This window comes from Eurosta solidaginis, chromosome 4 (genome assembly GCF_040869045.1).
Source record: "Eurosta solidaginis isolate ZX-2024a chromosome 4, ASM4086904v1, whole genome shotgun sequence".
NCBI lineage: Eukaryota > Metazoa > Arthropoda > Insecta > Diptera > Tephritidae > Eurosta > Eurosta solidaginis.
Genome location: NC_090322.1, coordinates 156,237,289 through 156,257,084, shown reverse-complemented (window position 1 = coordinate 156,257,084; position 19,796 = coordinate 156,237,289). Strand labels below are relative to the sequence as shown.

The following is a 19,796-nucleotide window of genomic DNA, read 5'->3' as shown; positions in this document are numbered from 1 at the left end:
TAAATATTAAAACAATTAGAATACTGTCTACATTTCGCTTACATGCAAATAACGCAGCCATTTATCGAAAGTGTCGCCGAATGGATAATGTGATAGGAGGCATATCGATTTAATCATATGCAATGAATGTTGCTTAGCAAACTCTTCGCTCCAACCCAAAAGCTCACGCTGTTTTTCATTCAACGCTTCCTCCCTAAAAAGCAAATAACTAATAATAGTAACAAGACACAACACAATTTTGTGCGAACTCACTCGAAATCCTCATAGAATGTTAAAGCTGAACCATAAACTTTATATTGTCCATCATTTACCGTAAGTACAAAAGTACTAAATACTGGACTAATTGGTTTACGCTTCTCTCCCTCGGCCACATGGGGCCAAGCTTCCAAAGATGCACCCATTGGTAAACAAAACAGCGGTACACTTGGACATAGCTGTAAGGGAAAATCATTATGATCGACTGTTGGATAACGTAATAATATTTCCGGTTGATAGCTTATTAATTTTGGACGGTACATCGATTTTTTATAGCATAAATAAACATCACTGCCCATATAGCCCTTATTGAGGGTTTTGTAGATAAGGCAAAATGCATGTGGAGGTTTCTCCCCTTTACTTTGTATAATTACACATAATTCGGTGACAACGAGCTCATTGCATGGCATATCCGGTCTTGCACGTCGGTATGTAAGAAATATTTTCGATGATGAGTTATTAACATTCGCTATGCGACCGCCGGGTGTTTCGGCAACTATTTCCGCATCCGACATTATGCGCTCATGGCCATCGTACAGTACACCTACAAAATATATAAAAGCTAAGTAATACACCACAATGTTAACTAAGCAAGTATATCCTTTACCTATATCAACCAGAGGCGGCCGATCTTTTCCTCGTTTATAGTAGATATAACATTCTGTTGTACGCATTGATCCATGATTGAGATTTGCAGGCAGTCCAGTGGGTGTGGTATCCAATACTTCATAACCCTCGGGAACTTCTTCATCAAGTAAAGGGAAAAAGACTCCAATGTCGGTGATAGGCTCAGTGGTATTTGCTGCTCTTAAATGTCCTGATTCGCTGAAAATATTTTCCTGCAGCAGCTGTGGGTTTTCCGGCATTCCCGCTACCACAAAATAATCAGCAATCCGCTTCTCTTCCATGGCGCTGTGAAATGAAAACGAGGATTAAAATTGTCATAGGGAAAAACATCGACTTTAAGAAAGATAAATTATTTTGACATTTGCACTTAGTAATGGGATTTTGTAATCACTTGATTGCAAAAATCGATTGATTCTTTTCGATGTCCAAATTATTTTAAGGAGGAATAATTTCAGACATATTTACCGATTACGGTAAAATTTTCTATTAAAGCACTACGTTTTGACAGTAAATTTAAATAAGAGTTGGTAGAGGTATCCTCTTAGGTAATCGTCTAGTACAGAGTTCGACTGCTCCTACGCGCCCAAAAAATCAGGAGTTGTCAAAAGAGGCGCATTGAGCTCCACAACAATAGTCCGAAGGCGGAAAATAAAAGTGTTAGCTCGTTCAAAAGATATTAACAAAAAACCGAAAAATTACCTCGCGCTCCACCGAAACGGGGGTGGGATCCTTAGTATTTTTTCGCGGAGCACCTTTCTGCGTTGGCGGCCTTCGGCCGCTCTTTTAAAAAATTACCCTGGCCGTTCCACCAATGGGGTGGGATCAAAATTAAATGCGTGCAAAATCCCTTTGTAAACAAAATTTTTTTCAGTGCACGAAAACATTACAACAACCACATTAAATTCTAGACGAATTAAATGAAAAAGGGCGGAGCCACGCCCGTTTTGAAAATTTCTTTTATTTTTGTATTCTGTTGCACCACATCATTACTGGAGTTGAATGTTGACATAATTTACTTATATACTGTAAAGATATTAAATTTTTTGTTAAAATTTGACTTTAAACACATTTTTTTTAAAGTGGGCGATTTTGCTCATTTTTACTTAGCACACATATAGTAACATGAGTAACGTAACTGCCAAATTTCATCATGATATCTTCAACGACTGCGAAATTACAGCTTGCAAAACTTTTAAATTACCTTCTTTTAAACGTGGGCGGTGCCACGCCCATTGTCCAAAATTTTACTAATTTTCTATTTTGCGTCATAAGGTCAATGCACCTACCAAGTTTCATCGCTTTAGCCATCTTTGGTAATGAATTATCGCGCTTTTTCGGTTTTTCGAAATTTTCGATATCGAAAAAGTGGGCGTGTTGTAGTCCGATTTCATTCATTTTAAATAGCGATCTGAGATGAGCGCCCAGGAACCTACACACATTTCATCAAGATACATCAAAATTGACTAAAGTTATCGTGTTCATGGACGGACGGATATGGCTAAATGAATTTCTTTTTTCACACAGATCATTTTGATATATGGAAGGAAGTCTATATCTATCTAGATTAGTTTATGCCGTTACGGGTTACCGTTATGCGAACAAAATTAATATACTCTGCGAGCTCTCCTCAGCCGAACGGGACCACTCCGAACGGCATCTGCGAGGCAGATGAGTTTTCACTGAGAGCTTTTCATGGCAAAAATACACTCAGAGTGCTTACCAAACACTGCCGATGGGCGACCCTGCTTAAAATAAGTCTCTTAGTCATAACGTATCCAAAACAATGAATAAAATATACAAAAAGTTATTAAATTCACCAACTCAAATATTTTTACGTTATGGATATGGCGAGCAACCAAAAACCAATTGGTTGGCTATCTTATGGTTATGGCGTTAGCGTTATGGTATGGCACTAATCGTTTCCATTGATTTCCAGAAGGTAGGTTCGATTAACTGTTTTATCTGGTTATGGTTATATGGTTATGTCACCTTGCCCCTTAGATATGCGAATTTTTTTTTTCATAAAAACCGACCTACTCTGGAGTGTAATCTCTAACTGATTGATAGCTCCCAGGGATGGAACATATGTAAACGTGGCCTAGGACTAGTTTTACGTAAAATTAAACCCGAGTTAAAGTTGGCATAGTCATAAGGCCATAGTCATAACCATATTTTTACTTATACATATAAAATTGACATCAGTTATTGGTGCCTTAACGTAAAAATCGTGCAAATTTCATAAAAATGAAAAAAACGCAAAAAGTTACAAACATATACCACAAAAAATAAGTCTCTTAGTCAAAACGTATCCAAAACAATAAATAAAATCTACAAAAAGTTAACAAATTCTCCAACTCAAATATTTTTAGGTTACCAATTGGTTGGCTATGATATGGTTATGGCTTTAGCATTATGTTATGGCACATTAATCGATTACATTGATTTCCATAATGTTTCCCTTCAAAAATTGTTGGATTACGTGTTCCATTTTCTTCATGTTGGAGTACTCTAACAATACTCCTTTGCAATGCGTTTGCGGACCACCATCAGCCGAACTTTGCTCGTTTTTTAACGACCGTGATCACGACACGATGACGATAGAACAGAGTTGCCAAAAGTAAAATATTGCATACAAATAACTGATAATAAAATTTTACTCTGGCAACTCTGATAAAATGCAACCGCGCACTGGTTTTATGTATACATACTATAGTATAGAGAAATATTTGCCGTCTTTCAGTGAGTTTTACAGCTCCGGCTCACGCTCAATTCTCACGGGAATGCTCTGGATCATTGAGAGACTTGGGAAGCAGATGTCGTGAAATTTTCGCACACGTGAAAAGTGATAGCCAGATGTCGCTGCTGTTTTTCATTTAACTCATACGGCGAAAGGCTAAGCAGCGACATCTATGTTTGAAAAAGTAGGTATATTAAAGGCCGCGTTGCCAACCTAAAAAGAAGTAATTAATAAATTAACTGGCTCACAAATTGAACCAGGCTTCTATCTGGATTTATCTGGCTCAAATCGTTGTTGTTGCATTTACATGCAAAATTATTTATCTGGCTAAGGATTTTGCCACCGGATGATAGCTATTAGTTTCTTTATTCACGCAAATGCTAAATAACATAAGAATATTCGTAGTAAAAAATATAAAAGTTGTATTGCCCCTCTTCATTTACTTTCATTTTAAATTAAATTCACTCCGATAATTCTTTCATACACAATTCCTCTTTAGTACTTTGGCATATGATCCTCTGTGGGTGCTCCATGGAGTACTACAGTGAAAGTACTTTGGAAAGTAATCTCACGTATGTACTCTATGGAATACTCACAAACAAAGTGAGAGTGGGACCTACTCCTCGCCTAGGACATCGCAATGTTAATTGGAGCACATTTTTTGTATGAATACAGATTAGTTTTGGAACACTCCTATACTCCCAAAGGAGTATTCCTTACATTATGTATGGAGTACTCGCGTTTTTTGAAGGGATGGATCAAAATAAGAAACTTTGCCGAAGGAACCATACCTCTAAAACGAATTCTGATGTCCCCCCCCCCCCCCCCCTTTGGGCCGAACTTGCAAATTTTGAAAAATCCAACTTTGAAATGCCTATGTTTTTTCTTTTTGGAGTTTATTTTTCTCTTTAGACATTTATTTAGTCAGAACATATGTAAATGAAAAAATGAATTTAACTTAGTAATAGAAAAGAAATTAAAAAAATTATTAGAAATTAGCGTTTTTACAATCCCCTTTTAAAACCAAGGCATCACTGTGATGCATTTGCATGTCGTAAACATAGTTGTGTCGGTTTTTTATTCAACCGTTTTAAAAAATGAAGGTATCACTGTGCGTGATAGCGTTTTTACAATCCCCTTTTAAAACCAAGACATCACTGTGATGCATTTGCATGTAGTAAACATAGTTGTGTCGGTTTTTTATTCAACCGTTTTAAAAAATGAAGGTATCACTGTGAAACAATTGCAGACCGTAAAATTACTTGTGTTGTTTTTTTAAGCCACCACAAGACACAGCAGATAGAATTGAAATTGCCCCTACACAAAAGTTCGACCCAAAGGGGGGGACATCAAAACTCGTTTTAGAGGTATGGTTCCTTCGGCAAAGTTTCTTATTTTGATCCCTAGAATACGATTTTCACAGAGCAATGAGCGATTTTTAAATCGACCCGCCCTAATGGTGCCATAACATAACTTTAAAGCCATAACTATACCACAGCCAAACAATTGGTTTTTGGTTTTTCGCCATATCCAAAACCTAAAAATATTGAGTTGGAGAATTTATCAACTTTTTGTAGATTTTATTTATTGTTTTGGATACGTTTTGACTAAGAGACTTGGTTTTTGTGGTATATGTTTGTAATTTTTTGCGTTTTCTTCATTTTTATGAAATTTTTACGATTATTAGGTTAAGTCACCAATAATTGATGTCAATTTGCTATGGATAAGTAAAAATATGGTTATGAGTATGTCAACGGATTGGATTTTATATAAGGTGCCATTATTTTCAAACTTTTGTTGATTTGTAGGGGTAGAGGGGGTCCTAAAAATCACCAAAATGGAATCCGCAGCTCTAGGAGACTCTTAGTTTATGAAATATAAGCTTTTTAATTTCCCAATTTAGTAAAATTTCAACTTCCTACACTTAAAATTCGGGTCGCACATTTCGATAGCAGTATCAAAAGACGCGTATTTGCGTCAAGATTCAGAATCCGAAAGCAGAGACTATATTTTTTATCTCGTTTAAAAGTTATTCCCGGAAAACCCGTCGGTAATATTGTCGCTTTTTTCGTTGTTGCAATTAAAGAAACGAAAACATGTGAAGGTGGTGAATAGTGTTGCCAGCTCCGCAACAATATCTTTTTATCATGGTAGAACATTATAAGGTGGTGGCACGTCGACATAAATGCAAACAAACATACACTATCAATGTATTTTGGGCCTAAGTGCAGAATACATACATTTGTCAAATTAAAAAAATTTATGAGTATCGGTAGTGGTGTTTATGGTGAGTTCAACCGTATAATTTTTTTTGGTGCAAATAATAACTATAGGGGTAATTCCACGTCAAAAGGTACGCAGAAGGGTGTACTACGCAGGACATCACCGTGGCGGTATCCACGGTTATACCACATACACGGACTTGGCATGGCGTAGCCCAGGGTTATTTTTTATAAGCACGGCCAAAGGCCGCCTATGCCGAAGTGTTCTACGCAGAATTAAAATTAAAATATAAAAAATGTCCACCAAAAAAGAGCTTTTTCAAATTTTTGGTAAATAAAGACTAGAAAAGTTAAAGACACATATACATCAGATGAAAGGTATTTTTATAAGTTATTTTTCGATTTTTTAAAATTTGAAATCCATCCACTAGTTTCGGAGATATTTTGATTTGAAAAATTCATAATTTCGCCTTTTGAAATGGAATCACCCCCAAACCTTTCATTTGCACCAAAAAGGAAATATACCGTTGGGATCAGCATACAAATCTCTACAAAGTCCGTCTTTACGAAGCCCAAAAAACATTGATAGTGTATGTTTGTTTGTATTTATGTCGACGTGCCACCACCTTATAAATGTTCTACCATGATAAAAAGATATTGTTGCGGAGCTGGCAACACTATTCACCACCTTCATATGTTTTCGTTTGTTTAATTGCAACAACGAAAAAAACAACAATAGTACCGACGGGTTTTCCGCGAATAACTTTTAAACGAGAAAAATATAGTTTCTGCTTTCGGATTCTGAATCTTGACGCAAATACGCGTCTTTTGATACCGCTATCGACATGTGCGACCCGAATTTTAAGTGCAGGACTTAAGTTGAAATTTTACTAAATTTCGAAATTAAAAAGCTTATATTTCATAAACTAAGAGTTTCCTAGAGTTGCGGATGATAATTTTGTGATTTTTAGGACCCCCGCCACCCCTCAAAAAAAAAGTTGGAAAATAGTGGCACCTTATTCAAAATATTCCCCATGTCAACTTTAACTCTGGCTTTAATCTTAGGCGCATATGAGTACCAATGTCGATACCCGTCTGATGGAACATGAGCTCTAGTATCGATAAATTTTACTAAAATTCCGTCGCTAGTTGCACTTTGACTTTGCTTGACGTTTTCATCGCGTTTGTTTTGATCAAGACCATGAAGTCTAATCAACAATCCAATAAGAAAATGGATTCCAAAAAAAAAACTATTGCCAAATCTTTTCGAAGCTGTTTATTTCCTTCACAGCAACCTGTTCTTCCCACTTAAAAAATCCTTCGATTAACATGCAATTCATTTGTCGTTAACGCCCTCTTTGCTCCGTTACTTCACAAGGAGCTGGCTTAACCAAGTTCGCATTTGTATCGTAACGCTTGTGGATGATTCAGTGCCCTAACTTCCTCTTCCATTTCCTTATTTTATGACGGGGTCAAATTGACATTGGCCCCTATTACAACAACACTTTAAAGCATTTCGTTTGGTTTGTGTCTAATTTTACAACTTTCTATTTGAGATGTAATAACTTACATTTTATTTAGCTATCCAATTAATAGCCTACTTCGTCTTTATAATTGGTAGCCGGATGATATTTTAGTTTGTGGTCGCCTTGTACGGCTTTTGTCTTGTCATGTACTTCTGTCTGTGGCAGATAATTTTTCCCGACAGCACTGCGTAAAATATTTTCTTCACTTTCACATCACTTTTATTCATATAAATATCACTTGTTTTGTTTAATAAAGGTATTAAAACAATTTTTATTTCACTATTAATAAATATTACAAGGAAAAACGGAGTTTTTAATCGCTTTTCTCTTGGAATTTATTTTTCTGTGCAAAATCCCATAGTGTACCTATACCAAGTGTGTCAACTAAGCGATAAACGTCAAAACTACAAACAGCCTCGCTCACCTGATGCAAATCTCAGGTCTAGAGTTGCATTTTTGGTACGTAAGAGTACTTCAAGCTGAGTTGCATTTAATAGTTAAATTAAACTTTGTAGTATTTACAGATGTAATAGTTGCATATATTTCCGCGGAAATAAGAATACTAGATTTGTAGCCTGCCACAATGCGGAAACATACGTAAAGCAAAATTTATTTAATTAGAGTCAAAATATAAAGCGCCACACGTGTAACATGGAAAAATTTCACTTCTAAGGCTGTTTACACAAATGCATAAGGGCAAAATTATATAAAACGCTTTGGTCACTTCAAAAGCGTATATGACACTACTTTATTTTTGCTTGGATTTCAAGCTAAAAAAACTAACGAAACTTTATCGGAACTTCAAAACACAAAAAATTTTTATCATGAAAAAGCGTGGCCACTATTCCCCCATAATTAGCGAGTTTGTCATGTTTTTGTTTATGTTTTACATTTTATTTTTACATTGACATTTTTAACAATAAAACAATGCAAATAACACGCGCAAATTATTTCTTTCTCTAATGGTTCACTTTTTTCACAAGAAACTTGATTCTAATTGTGTTTTTATGCACCAAATTTTCAAACTAAAAAAAAACTTTCATTTGTCTGAAAAAAATAAAGAAAAAACGGCCGAATATCAAAAAACCCTATCGAAAAACAAACTGGCTCGTTTGTGTTTAATGAAAGGTTGTATTTTTCTTGTATTTCGTTAGTTTTTTGAAATGTAGTTTAGCGCAGGCACGCAACCAAAGCATTTATGAAAAATTTTTCGATACTTCGCCCGACAGATGTGAATTAATGAATGCAACACAACCAAAGCGTCTGTGTAAATCCGCTTTAATTTTTGTAGCTGTGAAAGCCTCCTTCAAATATAATGGTGCTGTAATTGCAAACAAATCAAACTCCTATATGACGCTACTTTATTTTCTATGTATTTTTCTTGTATTTTCTCTTATATTTTTTGTCGAGGGAGCCAATAAGGTTTCAATACTGGTGAAAGTATGTGAACTATATTTGAAAAAACTAACGAAATACAAGAAAAATTCAACGTAGTTCATTAAAAACAAACCAGCCAGTTTGTATTTCGATAGGGTTTTTTGACATTAGGCAGTTTTTTCTTTATTTTTTCTGAAAAATGAAAATTTTGTTTTTAGTTTCAAAATTTTGTGCATAAAAACACAATTAAATTCAAAGTATAAATTGTGTGTGCAAATGAATTTCAATAAGTGTACATTTTTCAGTTTTTCATAGTGAACTTGGGTACAGAAATTCAAATTAAAAAGTTTTTCACAATAATTTGAAAAACTCTACGTTTTCTCTGCTTTTTACAATTAAAGGAGCAACCCTCCGTAATAAATTAAACTTTTAATGAAAATCAATAACTCTGAACTGAACACTTTTCGCCATGATATAAAATTCAAATGCCATGGAACAGGAGCAACACTTTTGTGACTACATAAACCCTGTTTCAATCTTTTACGTCTCTGCACAGAACTCTAATTGACCTTTTTCAACCGAAACAACAATGGCAACCCATATTTTCCCGTTATGCCCACTTAAGCGAGTGTCTGTCAGAAAGAAGTCAGCACACTTGTACTTGTACACTATGCAAAATTCATTGGTACGCTGAGTTGTAATGCTAATTGGTGCTGCCACCTTAAACAACTTTTTCGTGTTGAAACATATCTTATTCTTTGTTCTAACATCAATGGTTGTATCTTACATTTTTTACGACATCTTAAACAGTTAAAGTTAGTAAAATATTTGGAAATTATTATTTGTTGTTAAAGACATGATAAATTTAGCTAAATACAGATTTAGTATAAGGGGGTTTATTGGTTATTTTGAAATTATATATAAGTGCCAGCTTTGAAAGTGGAATCTATTTATCAGTGTTGGATGTTTAAACTTCGGGCAAACTGGCATAAACGAGTCGAAAAGCATTTCAGTTGATAAGGCAACGCGCCGATTAAAGCTGGAGACATTGGTGCTTTATCGGTAACCGTATCGGTAACCTTTTAACAGCTTATTCGACCAACCTTATGATAATCAATTTTCCCGACCAAGGACTGTCATTTCAGTGTAACTCATTTAATTTGTTGTGTTCCTCCCACAAATTGTCATCCTCCCAGCAGCTCCTTGCAGCGGGACTGCACGGGTATGGCCTGCTCCGGGAAGGTATCGAACCCAATTCGGTCCTGAGAAATGGTTTTGCTGCGTTTGCCGGAAAAGATTCTTTTTAGGACGGTCATACCTTCTTGTCAGTGTGTCACGTGCAAGGAATGGTTGCATCGAATAGGTTATTCTGGGCTGGATCGCAAAACCAGACGTCCTCGTAACTTTTATAAATCTTTTGTTGTTGTTGTTGTTGTTGTAGCGATTAGGTTACTCCCCGAAGGCTTTGGGGAGTGTTATCGATGTGATGATCCTTTGTCGGATACAGATCCGATACGCTCCGGTAACACAGCACCATTAAGGTGCTGGCCCGACCATCTCGGGAACGATTTATATGGCCACATTGAACCTTCAGGCCATCCCTCCCTCCCCACCCCCAAGTTCCATGAGGAGCTTGGGGTCGCCAGAGCCTCGTCTGTTAGTGAAACGGGATTCGCCGCTCGAAGGTGAGGTTGACAATTGGGTTGGAGAAGCTATATATTGCGCTACACAACCCCTTGAATCCCGTAAATCTTTTGTGGCACCTTGCTGTTCACGCTCAAGGGCGTCCCGACATCTCCCCCGCTGCACTTCAGAATTCTGCAGTTAAACTCTAATGGATGAAATGGCAAACTCACGGAGATAATTGATTTCATGAAGCGGCACGACATCTGCATTGCTGCGATTCAAGAGACTAAAGTCACAGCTATATTTGCTCTGCAGACCTGTTCTGGGTATAATGTCCACAGAAACGACCGCGAGAGCGGAAATGGAGGCGGTCTCGCGTTTATCATACACCACTCAGTGCAATATCATATATTTGATCCCGACATCGCCCGCAGGGACAATGTCCTAGAACGTCACTGCTTATCTGTCCGGTCAGGCGATGTACACCTAGAACTCATCAACATCTACATCCCTCTGGCCACCTGCTGCCCCAGGGGATACCGCCCTAAAATTAGCGCCTTACTCACTGGCGAAAATCGCATTATCTTAGGCGATTTCAATGCCCATCACGATCTATGGCATTCAAACATGCAGGCAGATAGCAGGAGTGAGATGTTGGTGGATCAAATAGAAGAAATGACGTTCTACACAATAAACGGAGACGCCCCCACTCGTATGGTAAGAAGCTGTCACAGTTCGCCAGATATATCAATCGTGAGCGCAGGACTCGTAAACTGTGTCAACTGGCAGCCGATGGTAACATTGGCATCCGACCACCTGCCAATACTTATTTCGCTCGAGCGTACCGACGACTTCATCGTCACCGAAAAACGCACTTTCATAAACTTTAAAAAAGGAAATTGGGATGAATACAAATCCTTTACAGACAGCCGCTTCGCTGCCAAGTGGAGCTTATTTTCCGCAAGGTCATTGAATCCGCCTCGGCTCGCTTTATTCCCGCCGGAAGAATTCCCGAAATTCGACCTCATTTTCCGGCGGAGGCCGCAAAATTAGCGAGAGAACGTGACCTTATAAGACAGCTCGATCCCGGCGACCCCAAATAAGGGATATAAACCATCGCATCAGATTGTTTGTGGATGAACACAAGCGGGCGAAATGGGAGGAGCATCTAAGTCGTTGTAACCACTCTCCCGGTGTGGGTAAGCTTTGCTCTACCGTAAATTCCTTATCGAATCCGTCCAAGCACAACGGCAAAATTTCCATCGCCTTTGGCGATAAAGTCCTGTCGGATGCGAAAGAATGCACGAGCACTTTTGCCGACAATATATAATGCATTCTACGGTTGACAAAGATAGACGGAGGGCCAACAGACACGCAAATAAACATAAATTCAGCGCGTCCCCAATGACCATCACCGCCAAAGAGGTTGAGGATGCCATCGGTCAAGCTAAACCATCTAAAGCAGTGGGCCCAGACGGCATAGCCATGCCGATGCTTAAAAGCCTAGGAAAAGAGGGTTTCAAATATTTAGCACATGTCCTTTGTCATTCCCGAAAAATGGAAAATGGTCAAGGTGGTCCCGCTACTAAAGCCTGGGAAACCAGCTAACATAGGAGAGTCATATCGCCCGATATCTCTCCTATCGCCAGTAGCCAAGACGCTTGAAGCCATTTTGCTTCCCAATTTCAAAGAAATTTTGCAACTAGCCTGTCGTCAGTATGGCTTCAGAAAACTTCAAAAACAACCATTAGAACCCAGATAAATTGCGGTTTAAATCAAAACCCTCACCATAGAACAGTATTCGTTGCGCTAGAACTATCAACAGCTTTTGATACGGTCAACCATGGCACGTTACTGCAAGACCTGGAAGGGTCTACCCTTCCCCCAAGTCTTAAGAGATGGACTGCAAATTATCTGGGTGGCCGGCAGGCATCGGTGCAATTTAGAAACGCAACATCAAAACCAAGAAGAATTAAACAAGGGGTGACACAGGGTGGTGTCCTATCCCCACTTTTGTTTAACTTCTACATATCAAAGCTACCTTCGCCACCAGAAGGAGTTACTATCGTTTTCTACGTCGATGACTGCACAATAATGGCCCAGGCCCACCGATCGATGAGCTTTGCTACAAAATAAACGGCTGCCTCCCTGATCTCTACAGTTTTTTCACCTCGCGAAACCTGACATTATCACCGACTGAATCATCGGCGACCTTATTTACAACTTGGACGTCCCAAATGTAGACCATTTTGAACATCCACGTCAATGGCACTACGCTACCGATTGTCTTAAAACCCAAAATCTTGGGTGTGACGTTCGATCAGGATCTATATTTTGGTGAGCATGCATCCGCAATTGTACCGAAAATCCATAGCCGTAATAAAATCCCCAAATCTCTTGCTGCCGTTCTTGGGGAAAAGATGAAGAAACGCTATTAGCACTTACAAAGCAATTGTCCAGCCGATGCTACGCGTCCCCGATATGGCCGCCAAGCCTAAAGACTACTCACAGGAATAAGCTACAGGCCTGCCAAAATACTGCACTCAGAACCGCCACGGGTTGTGTTCTTATGTCCCCAGAGCACCATCTATATAATGAGGCGAGAATACTCCCCATCAGGGAGAGAAATGAAATGCTAACCAACAGTTCCTGTTGAATACCAAGAAACCTGGGCATCCCAACAGACATCTGATTGATGAGCCAACACTGCCCAGTGGCTTAAGGAGTAATCTCCGTTAGCATTATGAGGAAATACAGCCTTATGAAGCCAAAAAACACAAGGTCCTAAGTGAACTCCACAAACAGGCGTCGGACCTCTATGTCAGGAATTACCCGGTGAATCCTTTAATCAAAAAACAATACCCCAAACTTGCAGAAGAGTAACGCACACTCCCTAGGGAAACGCGAGTCACTCTAGCTCTACTTCGACCTGGATAGTGCAACAGGTTAAACTGTTACCTATCCAGAATCAACCCCGACATACAAAATGTATGCCCCGCTTGCAATGTCTCCCCACATGACACCAACCATCTCTTCAACCATCATTGTAATGTGGAACCAACGCCTCTAACATCCCGCTCATTATGGTCCACCCCTGTTGAAACAGCAAGTTTCTTTGGACTCCCGTTAGAGGATATTGATCGGTCACACCTATTGGATGGGGCAAAGCACTGCTACAGGAACAACAACAACAACACAGTCTCCAAAACTATCCGCAACACTTCACAGCAAGCCGCCTCCATTTGCTTGCGCCATAGTACGCCACCGCCTTCTACTGCCGTTTCTTAGACATCGGCCAGTTCAGGATCGCAACATCAAAACTAAGAAGAATTTAACCAAGGGCGCTGTCCTGTTCCAACTTTTTTTTTGTAACATATCGAAGCTCCCTTTCCAATCAGAAGCAGTTACCATTAGGTCCTACGCTGATTGCTGTCCGATAATGGCAACAGGTCGTTTTCAATCTTTTGTCTTTTCTGTAAAATTAATAACTATCTCCCTAGCCTTTCCAGTTTTTTTCAACTTGCGAAATTTTGCACTGTCACCGAAAAATCCTCGCCGATCTTATTAACAAAGTGGACGTGGCAAATGTCGTTAATATTGGACATCCACGTCGATGGCATTACGCTACCGATTATTTCTACAACCAAAAGCTCTGGCTGTGACGTTCCATAAGGACCTACATTTTGGCGAGGATGAAGTGGAGATTGTACCTAAAGTTCTCAGTCTTAACAAAATCCTCAAGTCCTTCGCTGGCAGCACTTGGGGAAAAGACAAAGAAACGCTCATAGCTACTTATAAAGCAATTGGTCAGCCTCTTTTATGTTACGCTTTTCCAATATGGTCGCCGAGCTTAAATACATGGAGCAAACTGCGTTCCTATCAAAACACCGAACTCAGAATTGCCACAGAATGTCTTCTTATCTCTACAGAGCACCATCTACACAGTGAGGCGAGAATACTGCTCATAAAGGAGAGAAACGAAATGCCGAACAAACAGTTTCTGTTGGATACCCAATAGCTTGGAATTCCAACAAACATCTGCACTAGCGATATGAAATGATAATCAAAATCTTACGTTATCAATGCATTATCTTTCACGAACAGCAGCTGTGAAAGTGAAAACGAAGGGTCAAAAACAAACATTCACATCATCTGGAGCTAACTTAAGCCTTGTGTACACGTCAGATCAAAGAATTTACACCGGTTCCGACTACACGAATGATGTTCGTCACAATTCTAAATATTGCAAAGTAACTGCAGTCAATTTAGTTTAAACAAAAACATTCAACCTGTCATCTGAAATATGGCAGCCAACAAGACTGCTATGCAGCTTTACCACACTGCTAACCTGTCTCTTCGCATCTATCAGCTGTGTGTTCCAGGTGCACCTTATTGATGCCAAATTTTTCTCTTTGCGAGACTTATACCCTCCACAGATCGTCGAGAATGGACTTCACTTCTCAATTGTCTATTCAGACTAAAGTAGCACTTCCAGGCAAGAAATATTTACCGTTAGATTTTATACGAAGTCCTTCACAGTCTCGAATTTGTTTCTGTCAACAGTGGAGTGACTGCTAAACACACACTTCTGTATAAAGTGATGTTCTCCTAAAAAAGTAACTGCAAAGAAGACAAAGCGTGCAGAAAGAACGCAGTCTCACCCCAGTGCTGAGTCCAGGGCCGACACTCATCTACAAAAGTCATCATCACTGAGATTTTTCCAGTTTTTACTAAGTTTTGCTTCGACCTTCATTATTTTCGATATTTTTATAAAAATATGTATTATTATATAACACCAACAATCCAAATATACACTTAAGACTTTTTAGAAAATTCGGGACAATTCCGCGAATTTTGATGCAAATTTTTAGCTTTCAGTAAGAATTTTTAGAATTTATCTTTGAGATCCTTCTTTTGTTTTTTCTAAAAAGGAATTTTTGTTCAAAAAAAGGTGTGGTGTGACAACCGTGATCATGAAATATACCAAGGCTGCCAAATTTCAGCGAAAAGTACGCAATTCTTTCTTCAAATACCAGAATGATACAATTTTTCTGGCGATTTTACCCACAGCGAAACAAATGGAAATTGGAAATGAATATATAGCTAAACTATTCATTTCATAAATTATTTCAACCAAAGTATTATAAATTTCAGATTTGGGGGGGGGGGGGGGGGGGGGGCGATTAGGACGATCTTATAGATTATACATACATAAAAGCTAAACATTTAAAAATTTTATATGTAATTAAAACAAACTTTTATAATTTTCATAAGTTTCAGACCAGAGCGGGGGGAGGGCGAACGCCCCCACGCGCCCACCTTGGATGAGTCCAAACTTTTCCCGAGCAACTAAAGTATCCTCCAAGAGTAAATACTTTGTGCCGATAGTGATTCACGTAAGAAGACTATATTAGAGGTCCAGGCCTACAGATACTCTGAAAAAATGCTTCATGGGCCAAGTAACTTTTCAAATATCATGAGAGTCTTGTGGGTTCCCAGTCACGAAAACAATGAAGGACAATAAAAAAGTAAATGAACTTGCACAACATATCTGGATGGAACTGTAGCGGCCGAGATGCATCATCTACTAGCATTAATTAATAGAAATCTACATAACATATTCTAGGATTCTAAAAGACAGACTTTAAACTGGTACCTACTTACAAAACTACTCTAAATACGACAAGCAGAGAGCAGAGCATCTGCAGAATAGTTTAACGAATGCAATCTTTAGAATCAAGGCCACAGTTGCTTGCATTATTGTTTGTTTTAGGATAACTTCAGGGAATGTTGTCGGGTTCATTTCGGAATCCTTTTGGGGATAATTTCGATTATTTCGCGGCTATTTGGTGTTACTTCGGGGCCATTTCGGAACTATTTTGGGAAAAAGTGTGGACCATTTCGGATATATTTAGAGAGAATTTATTGCATTGTTTTGGGGTCATATAGCGGCTATTTCAGTATTCATTTCGGGACTATATCAGTATTCATTTCTGAAGTATTTCAGGATCATTTCAGGACTGTTCGAAGGATCTTTCTGCGACCATTTCTAGATAGTTTAGAGGATAATTTCGGAATTATTTTGGGATAACTATGGAATGGCTTTTATGATTATTTAACGCTCGTCTCAAGGAAAGTTGCAGGGATAATAACAGGACTTTGACGAAACTATTCCGGATGGTTTAAAATTTATGTCCGGAATCATTTAGGAATGATAACGGGGCTCTTTGGTCATCTTATTTCAATATAGTTTTTGCTATCACTCTGTTACTGTTAAGGGATCTGCTCGTGATTTGTTTTCGGTACCATTTTGCGATAGCTTTTACGATCGAAATGGAATTATTTCGGGATTACTCTCGAAAAGTTTCTGTTGTCCCCCTTGCCAATTTTTGGTTTAAATCGTTATTTTGGATTTTAGTTGAACATAGCTTAATTTAAAGGTTCTTCATAAGGTCAGGGCCAAGGGTAAAAGATCGTTAGGTATACTTCAGGGGTCCGCATTCTATAGCACACTCGTATTCACAATCACTTCTAATTGCTATGACCCATGGTATACATATACATCTTTTCGAAGCTACTTACGGCCTGAACTTAAATACATTGCAATTTTCTTCATAAAGGCATGAGATAATTCTTCGACGGAACAAATGGTTTGTCGAAATATCTAGTAAAACATCACGATTTCACCTCTTATTTGGTCTTTCATTTCATAACTCGCTTTCACAAAGGCATTAGTAAGAATTCTTGCAATTTTCCTTCACATAGCCCACTTTCATGGCAAAAAATAGAAGCGCGACAGCATGGCGCTTCTCTGTATCCTAAAAGTATGTACTACTTTTCTATTTATTTATTTAAGGCAAGGAATTTGCACGTAACGCATGTCCTGTTGAATCAGGTGCACGTGTATTAATTCAACCACAAAACAAGCAGCTGAGCAGTGAACCGAGTGACAGCGAAGCGAAGAGAAAAACAGGCCAATGTTGAAAAAAAAAACAAATAGATTAAAAGAAAATTTAAAATACCGTTATCTAACAAGTGGTTGTTTCGCTTTTCTACAATGGGTACTGAACACTGTGTTATGTGTGCATGAGTAACATAAGGAGGCGGAAAAGCAAAGTAAACATATAAAAGGACGCGAGGGTGTTGCAGAAAAAATGTATGTAAATGTGGAGAACGGTGTGCATAACCAAAGTCTAGAGTAGAAGAGGATATGAGTGAGCTATATTACTCATTTGAATCACTCAGTGGGTGTTTGTTGTCTCAATCACGGTTGCCACTTTTGGTCCATTTGGACTAAAAATGTTCCCCTCCAACCCCATTTGGTCCACTGGTCCCTTTTTTCAATTTTAGTTCTTTTTAGGCAGTAGCCACAATTTTGGTACTTTTCTTCCTTTTTCACTGAGCTTAAAATTCACAACTCTGCCCACAACATTTGGCACACTTTCATTAACCCACATATAATTTTCAATTTATTTATGTATATGTAAATTTTACCACAAAAATTGCTGTCAATAAAATATAGTAGACCAATAACATTTCATAGGATTATATTTTAGGCGAGACATTAATAAGAAAAGTTATGGATCTAAGGGCAAACACATTACATGGACTTATCAGAAAAAATTCTTGTTTTAGTATCCAGATATTTCGATAGGTTATCAAACACTTTTCGTTTTAGATTTTTTTCACTAGTTGAGCTAAGAAAATTTTTCTCAAATGCACGTGTGCCTCTGAGAAATTTGGCAGAGCTTTCCGCTGATGGAGCCATTACGATGGCCTACGAGCTAAAATTTGAATTGAAAACTAAGTAAAATAATGAAACTAATTGGTTTAATGTTTGGAAACCATTTCAAAATTTTTTACAAAGAAAACCTATGTAAAAATTGCAGGAGTATTATTGTGTTCCAGCAGTATTGTGGTGTTAAGGCACGCCGAATAATTGAAGAAATATTTTAACTATAAGTAAGGCAGAATACTTCTTGAAAGCGGTAACTTTATAAATGAATAACGAATCACGATTGAACAAATTTACTTTTATATTCAGATATTGAAGCAAATGTAAAAAAGATCTCATTTCGAAGGAAGTGTTTTGTGTTTTATTCTCGTAGATACAGAACGCCATAAACTTCAATAACAACGCTGTTAAATAATTTCTAGTACCTACTTAAATGTAATCAGGTTCCGTTATTGCACAGGTGAAACTTTTAAGACGTTTGATTTTTAATCAGAAGCCTGAGGCTAGATTCAGCAAATGTGAGTTTTTCAAAAATCACAATCACTTAATCTAGGCTTTGGTATGAAATTTCAACGTTCAGGTGAAAAAGTAAGCATCATTTATGATTTACTGAGTTTGCTCATAGTTGGGCTACACCAAAACGCAAATTTGTGAGCCTTTTCTTACTAAAACCTAACTGCGCTATACATTTTATTTCTTTCTAATTAACAACATAATGCTGGAACTAAGAGCTTTGTCAGAACAACCAGTGAACAACACTTAGTGAAGGCATAGCCTTATCCTAGAAATTTGAAAATATTGTAACGAATTTGCAGCAAATCCTCTTATTTGCAATCCTCTGCTAAGTTCGAATCACTAAACTGTTGAATAAATAACTCCAATATTGAATAATGGAAAAATGGCCTTTATTAAAGTACTTCACAATAACACTTATACTTTGCTACTCGCTGGCTTAATAACTAAACTGATTGATAACTCAAATTAAACTCTAATATTGGCCGCCAGATCGCGTGCTTAATCAATAACTGATTGATTGCTCAACTCAAACTGAATTACTTCTTACTCGCCTGCACCGCTTTTATAGTTTACGCTGCATACTTCTAGGCTCTTCGATTTCCAGAAGTTACTAGTTGTTTCGGCTACAAAATCGCCAGCCACAACTACGTGCACAAATTATTGCCCTCTCTTGTGACCACTCAGATAAGATATATGCATGTGTTTGTAGTTTACAGTCTCCCGCACACACATAAGCGTATAAGTAAATTCATCGGTGTGTGACATCTCATCTCTCGCTGCCTTGTATGTAAATGTTGCTTGTCGGAATCTGTACATATGTGTAGACGCAATTATTGATTCGTTTATGTAGATCATAATGATTGAAATATTGATGTGAATTGACGTCACTGCTTAGCATCGGCCTGGAGATGGCAGCACTCCTCAGTTTTGCTAATATTCGTAACACTGCCCTCCACCTAAGTCTGATCGTCCCGATCAGACAAATCTCCCAATCTAAACGCCGCTAGCATCTCCAAATGTACCACTCTTCTAATCAGTGGTTTCCCAGTGGTTTGTATGCGGTAGATGGTATCACTGATCTTCTTCACAACTTTGTACGGGCCTTCCCAACTGCACCGAAATTTGGCTGGAACACCTTTCCGCCGGTGAGGGTTGTTTAACAGTACCAAATCTCC

General features: G+C 38.2%; 1 protein-coding gene across 3 annotated transcripts in view; it reads right to left on the bottom strand.

The window, feature by feature from the left end:
- Positions 1–7,929, bottom strand: part of Crag (DENN domain-containing protein Crag) — a 59,201-nt gene extending 51,272 nt beyond the window's left edge. For all 3 annotated transcript variants that reach the window (XM_067783497.1, XM_067783495.1, XM_067783496.1), the window contains exons 1-4: positions 7,412–7,929; positions 863–1,167; positions 253–799; positions 43–193 (exon numbers count right to left, since the gene is read on the bottom strand). In XM_067783497.1, the coding sequence (XP_067639598.1) occupies positions 43–193; positions 253–799; positions 863–1,163 (999 nt within the window). In that variant the 5' untranslated portion in view covers positions 1,164–1,167; positions 7,412–7,929. The remainder of the gene's footprint in view (positions 1–42; positions 194–252; positions 800–862; positions 1,168–7,411) is intronic.
- Between the last annotated feature and the right edge of the window lie 11,867 nt (positions 7,930–19,796).